The sequence below is a fragment of the Vicia villosa genome, linkage group LG2 (assembly GCF_029867415.1).
Source record: "Vicia villosa cultivar HV-30 ecotype Madison, WI linkage group LG2, Vvil1.0, whole genome shotgun sequence".
Classification (NCBI taxonomy): Eukaryota; Viridiplantae; Streptophyta; class Magnoliopsida; order Fabales; family Fabaceae; genus Vicia; species Vicia villosa.
Genome location: NC_081181.1, coordinates 120492636 through 120504292, shown reverse-complemented (window position 1 = coordinate 120504292; position 11657 = coordinate 120492636). Strand labels below are relative to the sequence as shown.

Sequence of the window (11657 nt, the reverse complement as noted above, 5' to 3'; positions counted from 1 at the left end):
CATGTATTTTGGCCATGACAGTTTGGGCTTTTGTACTTGTACTTAGACATTATCTATTCTGCTGCTTATGTTTATGATTTTCGAGTACCATTTTAATGCCATATATGTATATCCTAGGCAATGTATGTATGGGGTGTTACTGTTGGTATCAGAGCAGGTCGATTCTCGGCTTTGCCACGAAACATCATAAGTCAGCATAAGTCTGCCTCATATGTGTAGTGTCGGTATGATTCCTTATGTCTTACTTATGGCATTAAGCCTGATCAACTTGATTCCGTGTGTAGGACAAACAGGAAGATGGCTGAACAACGCAGAGGTCCCGGAAGGCCCAGAACAAGGAATGTAGAGACTGAGCCTGAAACTGAGAATGCGGGTGTGCCTTGGGTGCAGATAATGCAACAGAATCAGATGATGATGCAGATGATGCAAGGCATGCAAGGGCAACAACCAACTGCTCCTGCTCCTACTCCTCAGGCTGCAGCAGGGCCTGACTTTCGTGCTTTCTTTCGGATGGATCCGCCAGAGTTCTTGTGTGGCTTACATCCCGTGATTGCTCATGACTGGCTATATGCTATGGAGATGATATTCCAGGCTATTCAGTGCACAGAGGAAGAGAATGTGATCTTTGCTGCTCAGAAAATGAAGGGACCGGCAGGTAGATGGTGGAATGCGGAATCCACGTATTTCACTAATCAAGGAATTCCAAAGGATTGGCAACATTTCAAGACAGCTTTCTTGGAGAAGTACTATCCCAATAGTGTGCGTGCTTTGAAGGAGCGTGAATTTCAATCTTTCAAGTAAGGCAACATGTCGGTATCTGAATATGCTGAGAAGTTTGAGGACATGGCTGCCTATTCTAGACAAGCCGCCTATGCACCAGATGAGTTATGGAAGATCGATCAATTTCTCATGGGGCTGAATGCTGATATTGTGCACAGTGTGTCCCAAAGGGAGTTTACCACTTATGCCGAGTGTTTGAGGCAATGCTATGTTGCTGAGAACACATTGAAGAGGGTTCAGGAAGAGAGAGAGAGAGCAGAACAAGCCGGTTCATAGGGAACAAGGAAGGTTGGGACAGCAATTGAAACCCCGCAATTCTCCAGCTATGAAGAAACAGGTTTATGGAGATCGCTCTACTCAGCCTCCCCGATGTGGTAGATGCAAGGTGAACCACTTTGGGAATTGCAAGCCAGACTCTGGGAGATGTTACCGTTGTGACCAGCCAGGGCATTACGCGAGGGATTGTACTGCCCCGAATGCTCCCGAGAAGACTAGAGGTCGTGTTTACACCTTGGATGCTAGGAAGGCCCAAGGAAACACTAACCTTGTTGCTGGTACGTGTTATGTTAATGATCAGCCCTTGTTTGTGCTAGTTGATTGTGGAGCAACACATTCTTTTATTTCTTATCCTTGTGTGCGGAGGCTTGGTTTTGAGACGAGTCTTCTTCCTAATCCTATGATTATCTCGTCGGCTACAAACGATGTGGTAGAAGCTCGGGAAATTTGCAAGGAGTGTTCTATTACCTTCAATGGTCGTAGATTCGTGATTGATCTCATTTGTCTACCTCTTAAGAAGATTGATGTAGTACTTGGTATGGACTGGTTGTCAGCTAACTCGGTGTACATCGGTTGTAAAGAGAAGGCTATCTTCATCCCTGCTGAGGAGACTACATCAACCGATGCCATTGAACATCTTCTTGAAGGTACGATTAACATGATCAATTACCTTTTTGCTCAAGAGAAGTCTTTCCTTTTGGTTCTTACGTCGGACTCCAAGGACAAGAAGAGTGTATTGGAGATTCCGGTTGTGTGTGAATTTTCCGATGTATTTCCTGAGGATGTTACTTCTCTTCCGCCAGAAAGGGAAGTTGAATTCTCTATTGATCTTGTTCCGGGTACCGCTCCAGTTTCTATTGCCCCTTATCGAATGTCTCCTGTAGAGCTAAGGGAGTTGAAGAGTCAGCTAGAAGAGTTGTTGGCGAAACACTTCATTCGTCCTAGTGTTTCTCCATGGGGAGCTCCAGTCTTGTTAGTGAAGAAGAAGGATGGTAGTATGCGTTTGTGCATCGACTATCGTCAGCTAAACAAGGTAACCATAAAGAACAAGTATCCTCTACCGCGGATTGATGACTTCCTGGATCAATTGAAAGGAGCCTGTGTGTTCTCGAAGATTGACCTCAGGTCGGGATATCATCAGATTCGGGTTAAGAGCTCGGACGTATCTAAAACTGCTTTTAGGACGAGATACGGTCATTATGAGTTCTTGGTTATGCCATTCGGGGTAACCAATGCTCCTGCTGTCTTTATGGATTACATGAACCGAGTGTTCCAACCGTATTTGGACCAGTTCGTGGTAATCTTCATAGATGACATCTTGATCTACTCTCGGACTATTGAATAGCACATGGAGCATTTGAGGATTGTGTTGTCGGTTCTTAGAGAAAAGCAGTTGTTTGCGAAGTTTAGCAAGTGTGAGTTCTAGATGTCTGAAATCAAGTTTCTTGGACATGTCATATCTGACGGCGGCGTAGCTGTAGACCCTTCAAAGGTAGAAGCAGTGATAAATTGGGAACGACCCAAGAATGCAACTGAGGTCCGTAGTTTCCTAGGCTTGGCAGGTTACTATCGGAGGTTCATTATGGGCTTTTCCAAGTTGGCGTTACCTTTGACCAGGCTTACAAAGAAGGAGGTTTCGTTTAGTTGGAATTCAGAATGTGAGAAGAGTTTTCAGAAACTGAAGGAGAAATTAACTACAGCTCCAGTGTTGGTGATCCCAGATCCAAACCGATCTTATGAAGTGTTCTGCGATGCTTCTAAGAAAGGTTTGGGTGGAGTGTTAATGCAAGATGCACAGGTGGTAGCTTATGCATCTAGGCAGTTGAGATCTCATGAAGAGAATTATCCTACTCATGACCTTGAACTCGCTGCAATTGTGTTCGCACTCAAGGTGTGGCGACATTATTTGTATGGAGTTCACTTTGAGATGTTTAGTGATCATAAGAGTTTGAAGTACCTCTTTGATCAGAAGGAACTTAACATGCGTCAGAGGAGATGGATGGAGTACTTGAAGGATTTTGATTTTGATTTGAAGTACCATCCTGGTAAAGCTAATAAGGTAGCGGATGCCTTGAGTAGAAAGGAGATTAAAGCTGCAGAACTGATGATGTTAGAGTTTGACCTTATGGAGAAGTTCAGAAATCTGGATTTACAATTTGTGTGGGCACCAACGGGTGTGTTGATAAGTAACTTGTGTATTGAGAATGAGTTGCGGGAAAGGATCTGTCAAGCACAGTGGAACGATGTAGAATTGCAGGCTAAAGCGAACCTTCCAGATTTCGTTCGTACATCTGATGGACTCATTCTCTTTGGACGGAGGATGTGTGTGCCAAATGACGCGGAGTTAAGGAGGTTAATTCTGGGCGAGGCTCACAAGAGCAAATTCACCATCCATCCCGGATCGACCAAGATGTATCAAGACTTGAAAGGGAATTTTTGGTGGCCTGGTATGAAGTGAGATGTGGCTGACTATGTAGAGCAGTGCGTGATTTGCCAACAAGTGAAGATAGAGCGCCAAAGGCCCGGTGGTATGTTGCAACCATTGGATATTCCTGTTTGGAAATGGGACAGTATATCCATGGACTTCATTGTGGGACTACCACGGGTATTAGGTGGGCATGACTCGATATGGGTGATAGTGGACCGTTTGACTAAGTCCGCGCATTTCTTACCGGTTAAGACAACTCACAAGGTTTCTCACCTTGCGAGGCTTTTTGTAGTAGAGATTGTAAGATTGCATGGTGTACCTTCTAGCATTGTGTCGGATAGAGATCCGAAGTTCACTTCCCGATTTTGGAAAGATTTTCATCAAGAGATGGGTAAAAATCTGAACTTGAGCACTTCTAACCACCCTCAGACAGATGGACAAACAGAAAGGACTATTCAGACCATTGAGGATATGCTAAGGGCATGTATCTTGGAAATTGGTGGAAGTTGGAAAGATAACTTACCTTTGATAGAATTTGCATATAACAACAGTTATCATGCGAGTATCGGTATGGCCCCATATGAAGCCTTGTATGGAAGAAAGTGTCGATCACCGTTGTGTTGGTCTGAAGTTGGTGAGAAGGGAATCCTTGGACCGGAGATAATTCAAGAAACCACAGAAAAGGTTAAGATGATCCGAGATAAGATGAAACAAGCTCAAGATCGACAGAAGAGTTATGCGGACAAACGAAGGAGACCGTTGGAGTTTGATGTAGGAGATCATGTGTTCTTGAAGGTGACTCCGAGGTTGAGGTTGAAAGGACCGTTTAAGACGCGCAAGCTTAGCCCGAGATACGTAGGACCTTATCAAATCATGAGACGGATAGGTGAAGTCGCATACCAGTTAGCGTTGCCTCCTTCACTATCCGGACTACATGACATTTTCCATGTATCTCAGTTGCGGAAGTTTGTACCGGATTCATTTCATCCTATCCTACCAGATACGATTGAAGTAGAGCCAGATATTTCTTTCCAACTGAAACCTTGCCGTATCTTGGAGTATGCTAGCAAGTCGTTGAGAAGCAAAGAGATACCTCTTGTGAAGGTGTTGTGGGAAGAGTCGCGTCCTGACGAAGCCACTTGGGAGCTCGAATCAGAGATGCGAGAGTTGTATCCTCACCTATTCTGGTAAGTTTTCGAATTCGAGGACGAATTCTATTTAAGGGGGGGAGAATGTAATATCCTAATATTTTATTTCAAGAGATTATTATTAAAGAAATTCTATAGTTGGATTGTAACTAAGTGGCATCATGGTAAATAGAGTCTAGTTGGAGGGTGTTGTGGTCATTGCACCTAATACTAAAGACTTAAGGATGTGTTTGGCTTGAAACTCATTCTATTCTTGGTAAACAAACAGAATTTTTGAGAAAGAAGAGGAAGGAAACGTGAAAAGCAAAAAAAAAGGAAGAAGAGAACCCATATCACAACTTCATCATTCACCTTGCATGTTTGGTAGATCATCATCTCAGCTCTAATCCATCATCAAGCAACCTGTTTGCAGCCTCCTTTCTCCCTATTTTTCAGGTGAGTCTCATAGATAGAGACTTTGGGGAAATTTTTGGGGTTTATGTTGATGAGGGAATTAAGGGAATGAGAGTATATGTTTCATACTCATGCATGTTTTTAGACTCTATTCTAGTAGTAATTCGTGTATGTACATTTGCCATGTCTTATTACTCCATCAAGAATGAATGCATGTGGAATTTTGGGGTTTGGGGACCCCAAACGCGTTCTGCATTTTTGCTGATTTTGCAGAGTTCGCTGCAGCGAACTTTCATTTGCTGTAGCGAATGATTCGCTGTAGCGAACTATGTAGCGAATAAACCTGGGAGTTGAATTGATTTATTCGCTGTAGCGAACTTTCCTTCGCTGTAGCGAATCGGGGCTTCGCTGGAGTTCGCTGTAGCGAACTGACCTGGATTTGAAGAAGTTTAGCTTCTGTTTGAGTTCGCTGTAGCGAACAGAAGTTCGCTGTAGCGAACTAGTCTGATACAGAATTGATAATTCCCCCATATGAGTGCAGTTTCGCTTCGTATCGGAATCGAAGGCCTCTTACAACTTGTATGATATGCCAGTACATGTTTTAAGTGTATGAGACTATGATATGATCACCATCTTACTTGTATGCATGTATATTTGAGATATGCAATTGTTGATTGTGTTATGATGTGATCATTGTTATTCTCGTTCGTTCCGGTTGAACGTTCGGAGACGCTTTGCCTGTGTGGCTTGATTGTGTTGTGGTATGCTTGAATCGGAGTGGGCCTAGGCTATTGTGGTGTCGTTTTCTTTACCTCCCCGTTTCACTTGGGAGGACGGCACGCTAAACCCTTCACGCGAAATTTGGAAGGAGAATGCGCCCGTGGTGGGATGAATTTTATTTCAGTTCTTCCTACGATATCACACGAACTTTCTTATTTGTCCTACGAGTAGGAAAGGGGAAAAAAGATCTCAACTAAACCCTAGGAGTTTGCTAAGTGTGGGGATTTCACCTAGACTAGAAATTCTGGAGTCCGGGAGGTCGGTTATACATAGGGAAGTGTTTAAACACCCTACATATCTGTAGTACTCTACAGGAACCTTCTCTGTGTCATTTGTGATTGTGTTTGCTGCTAATGATTGGGAAAGTTTCTCCTTTGTGTTAGGAGAAGGAATTGATTGATTAAAGAAAGACAGACAGATAGACAGACTGACTATTTTTGGTATTTTATTAGCTCGCTGAGGTTCCTTGTGAACCTCATGCCTACATATCCCTAGTGGAAGTCAGAGCTTAATGTAGTTCGGGGAACTAACTAGGGAAATTAATTGTTTTTTTGGTGCCTTGCTTGAAGCTCAAGGTTGAAGCTTGGAATTAAATCTCTGTTTACAGTAAAGAGACATGAAATCATCTTTACAGAGAGGTATTTGTACTATTCTACCACAAACATTTAAAGGAGTGACAGAATAACTGGATTCATTTCATTCAAGAGGGGAGTCTACTTGGTTGATCAAGTATGACAGCCATCGTGCCTCTAAAATGAAAGAAAGATGCTCATCCAAATTAGGGAAAGTGTACAAGTCTGGGGATGTGCCAGAGCATGTCTTTCAGAGTCCTAAATGGGAGACTTTGATTGAAATTGAAATTGAAATGTTTGTTTGTTTGAATGTGGTAGAGTAGTAAAAATATCTCTCTATAGAGATAAGCTATGTCTATCTACTGTATAAAAGATTTGACTTTAGCTGGCTTGTATGAGGCCCAAGCTTGAGGCTTTTTGATTGATTAATTAATATGTTATTGACTCTGGGAGATGACTCCATTGAGGATTAATTACAGGGTATTTTAGTGTTCTGTACAAAGCCCAGAATTGAGGCTGACTCTACTTAGGGAGACTCTATTTATGTGCCTTGTACAAAGCCCAAGGTTGTGGCTAACTGCTGAGGATAATTGAATGAATGACTCTATTTTGTGTGCCTTGTACAAAGCCCAAGGTTGTGGCTGACTCTAGCTAGGGTAAATATTATTTTCTGCCTTGTACAAAGCCCAAGGTTGTGGCGGACTCTTAAATAAACTGAGTATGGATGACTTTATAGGGAAAAGATCCTAGGTGTTAGGAATCTTTGACACATGAAAGTATGGTTTATCTGCCTTGTACAAAGCCCAAGGTTGTGGCTACTGAATGATGAAGGACTCACTGGGGAGACTCTATTATCTGCCTTGTACAATGCCCAAGGTTGAGGCTGACTCTTGACAGGGGAGTTTTATTGTTTGGTGCCTTGTATGAAGCCCAAGGTTGAGGCTAACTGTTTTTGTTGGTTTTGACTCTACTGAGGAGGTTTTATTTATTGAAAGACTGTTTTTCTTTGGAAGCTAACCCTTTCCAGGGATTTTGACTCAGCTGGTGAATTTGTCTGTTAAAAGACTGACTTTTATCATGTCTTTGGAGGCTGACCCTTTCCAGGGGTTTTGACTCTTTTGGGGAAATTATCTCCTAAGAGAAATGAATCTTTATTTTTGACATTTTTATTAATTGACTTTTATCATGTTTTTGGAGGCTGACCCTTTCCAGGGGTTTTTATTGAAATGATGGATTGATTTTAATTGACTTTGGAGGCTAACCCTTTCCAGGGAATTTGATTAAAATGAAAGAATGTGTGGAAGCTAACCCTTTCCAGGGATGAATGGCAGAAAGATTATCTAATGGAGACTTCTTGTTTAAAGCCCAAGATGAAGGCTGACACATGCTGAGGAGAAATAAACTTGGATCCTAGACTCTGCTAAGGAAGATTGATGAAGATAAGGGTGACAGAGACTGTCCATGTCTCTCATTCCAAAAATGTACTCAATGTAGAATTGAGACAAACTTAGCTTGTTTAAAGTCTGGTTTAAATTGGAAGAAACTCACCAGGGTAGGCTAAAAGGTGGCTAAAGACCTGTTCCTATGTTTATAAGAAACCTGATGGGTCCTTGTATACAAGCTCAAGAGGAAGCTGGAAATGCTTTTAAGAAGCCTGTGGGTCCTTGTACAAAGCCCAAGAGGAGGCTAATCAAGGGTCCTTGTTATAGCACAAGAGAAAGCTATGTAGTTTTGAACTTATTTTGGCTCTAAGCAAATGGGTAAGAGGTTTCACCGGGAATAATTCCTCTTTGGGTGGATGTGTCCTATTTTTTTGGATTCTAAGGTTTTTGCCAAGATGTTTCACCGGGAATAATTCATCTTGGGGGTTTGAACTACAGATCTCTAATTAGGAAAGAGCCTTCACCGGGAAGACATTCTCAATCCTAGGTCATATTCCTATAATATATATAGTTTAACTGTCCTAGGGTTTATACTCAAACGTAGTTCTAAACTAATATTTGCACAGTTTATATTTGACAGTAATTTAAATAAAGACTGTAAATTGAAAGCTTGTAAAGCCTAACCTGGATGGAGTGGAGGCCATTGAAGAAGTATGTACAGAGCCTCAACAGTAATTTTTGTTGTTTTGTTGATAACAGTTGAATATATATATGATAAACAGTTAATGGTTTTTGAAAACAGAAGAAGTGAAGATGGACAAAGGTCACATAGGTATCTGAAGAGTTTCACCGGGAATAATGCCCTTCAAATACCAGAAGAATGTTTTGAAAACAGAAAGAAGATTTTGAAAATACAGTTTTGAAAACAAGCTAAGAAGAGAAGGTTTTTGGGACTTACACTCTATTAGAGGCCCAGTACTTTACAGTACTGGTGCAAAAGCAATTTGAAAAAAATGATTTGGAATGATGCAAGGTTTTGTTGTTTGAAAACCCTAATCATCCGTTTAATCAGAGATTGAAAACAATTTTGAATATTGACAAAAAGTCAACTTAATTAAGGCAAAGATGAAATCTATACCCAATTAAGACCTAAATAATTAGGGTTTTATCATAAAATTCTTCACAAAGTAATTAGGTTTAAACAAAATGAATATATATATTTTAAAGTATTTAAGAAAACATTTAAAACATACTATTTTAAACCTAATTAAAATACATGAAATAAATAATATTTTTATGATTTTTTTGATTATTCACAAAGTAGGTATATTAAATAGCAAGTGTGTGAAAAATGAAGTGAAAATGAGTTAATTTGATAAGTTTATTAATTGTGTGAAGTTTGTATAAAAAAAGAATGAAAATGGATGCTAAAAAATTGGTTTGGCCCTAGAGAGGTTCGAACCCACGCCCTTCATGATCACATTTCAAAACTTAACCAACTGAGCTGCGCGCGCAGCTTGTTAACTATATACCCTCAATATATTATATTTTCAGATAAGCCAAGAAATTCAAATTTTACGCGCGCCATGTTCATCTTCTTCCTCGAGCTTCAGATTTTCAAATTCCTAACTCTCTGGTTTCTCAACTAAATGGCATGATGTAAACATCAATCTCACTCGTTTTTGGACAAGGAACATGATTATGGGCTCAGAATTCATTTATTCTAAGTGTAACTAACGAATTTCATTATGAACACGAAGAACACATAAACCCTAATTTTAAAATTAAATGATGCACAAGATGAATAAATGAATGATGATAGAGGGTTTTCAATCCTCTGATGATGCTGAACAAGATAGAATCGAGCTTTATCACTAAGAGTACTTAAATTAAAGAGGTGGAGTTCAGAAACTTACCTCTGAAAATGGAGGTCGTGAGGATGATGGAGAGCACCTGGGCTTGAATGAATGATCCCAATAGCTTCCCCGAGACTCAATGATGCTAACTGAATGCTTATTACAGCCTGAATCCTTCTGAATTGTTCTATGGACCTCCCTTGATTTCAGCTTCAAGTGAACATGGAGGGTGTTGATTCTTGAGTTACAGATGAGCTGCAGCCATCTGGTTAGCTTCACTATGACCTGAGGAGTGTGCCTGGATGATTGGCTTGGCTCAGAACCTCCTGAATTACTCCATGGACCTCCAACTGCAAATGCTCCAAAGTGAGAGCAACAATGGTGTTCCTCCACTTACAGAAGTGATCCAGGTGCTTGGATCACCTCAAATGACCTCCCTTGAGATGTTAGAATGTTCACTTCCCAAAGATGAGCTCTGGTTTGAAGAAATCGATTCTTCTTGCCAAAGAACTTTGAAAAACAATGAACATGAGAAGAGAAAGAGAAAGCAAGGAATATGGTTGCTTTGGTGTGTTTTTGAATGAGGAATGCATCTGTATTTATAGGCAAATGGATCAGTATAGCTGCAGAGGAGTGAGCTTCCTTAGTGAAGTTGATTTGCTTTCTTAGCCATGAAGGAAGTTTGCAAGTATCTCTTATGCAATGATGAGAATTTTGATTCCATTTGATCAATCCCCTAGCCCTCGATTTTGTTTAATCTTAGGGGACAATTCTGAGCCAGAAATGAGCTCTAATTGGTTGGTGAGAAGATTCCTTGGGTGATTCATCAATTTGCCATAAATTCACAAATGTAATCATTACATAATCACATGTTCTTGTTTTTAGAATCTTCTTCAATTCTTATGGCATGGTGAAAATGAATGCATGGCATGGTTTCAGATGTGTTATGGGTCGTGTAGCATCCATAAGAGAGGTTATTTGCACAAAATTTGCAAAGTCCAAAAGTGTCCATGACCTATAATTTTACTTCATGAGGCCAACTTTGAACAAGCATAACTCTTAGCTCAAATTGAATTTGGAGAAGGTTGAACACAATTTGGAAAGCCCTAAACATCTACTTTAAATCATTAGTTTATGTCTTCTTCAGAATCATTTGGGAAATTTGTGAAAAATGAGCCCAAAGTTGGATGAAAACTAGGTTAAAACACTTAGAAAAATTTCTAAGTGTTTATGACCTAAACTTCAAAATTTCCAAAACTTCATAAATGGTTGATCTTTTGAAAAAAGTTCCTTTGTAAGATGTTGTTTTATTTTGCAAGATCTACAACTTTCATGTTGGAAGTTTTTTGAGTTGTGTAGGTGAAATTTTGAGTTCTCACTATGCCCTCAAAAACCCTAATTCCCGACTTTTTGCTCCTTGATGAATTTCTTTGAATTTCTTTGGTCAAATGACTTTAATATCCATATATTGATGATATTGATCTTTGAAAGTCATTTTTTGACCAAAAACCTTAAAAGTCAATGATGATCCTTCACAGTTGACTTTTCCCTGACAAAGTGAATTTTTGGGCTTTTGTGTAGAAACAAGATCTTCTCCTCAAATGAATGATGTAAATGGATTATATTGAGGTAGTAGAGATTTTTGAATCATGTCTTGAGTTTTGGATTCATGCCCTGATTAAAAGTCAACTATCTTGGTGAATTAGGTCAAAAACCCTAATTGTCGACCAGAGGACAATGATGACTGTAGACTTTGAACTGAGATGTAATGTCCAGTGGATCTTGTCATATGAGTTATTTGAAGATGATTGATGTCTTTGAATGGTTCCCTGGGGCTTTTTAGGGTTTCCCAAAAGTGATCCCTGATTTTAGTCCTTGATAGGCTCCAAACCCTAGTCTATTGATCTGAGTAATCCTGTGCTTAGATGACTGGGTGTCTTAATCAATCATAGGTGTAATAATGAGGCTTTTGAGTCTTATGATTGTATTAGAGACTAATCCCTCTATTGATTGATCCTTTGCCTGAGTTTTCTTGTCTTTGA

General features: G+C 40.1%; 1 protein-coding gene across 1 annotated transcript; it reads left to right on the top strand.

The window, feature by feature from the left end:
- Positions 1-1105: 1105 nt before the first annotated feature.
- On the top strand, positions 1106-2482 carry LOC131649895 (uncharacterized). The gene is made up of 2 exons (XM_058919636.1): positions 1106-1825; positions 2402-2482. The coding sequence occupies exons 1-2, from the start codon at positions 1106-1108 to the stop codon at positions 2480-2482; spliced, it is 801 nt and encodes a 266-aa protein (XP_058775619.1).
- The last annotated feature ends 9175 nt before the right edge of the window (positions 2483-11657 follow it).

Coding starts and splice junctions, on each gene's coding strand:
- LOC131649895 (XM_058919636.1), top strand. CDS start 1,106: ATGAAGAAACAGGTTTATGGAGATCGCTCTACTCAGCCTCCCCGATGT. Junction 1,826..2,401: donor TTGTGTGTGAATTTTCCGAT/GTATTTCCTGAG, acceptor ACTATTGAATAG/CACATGGAGCATTTGAGGAT.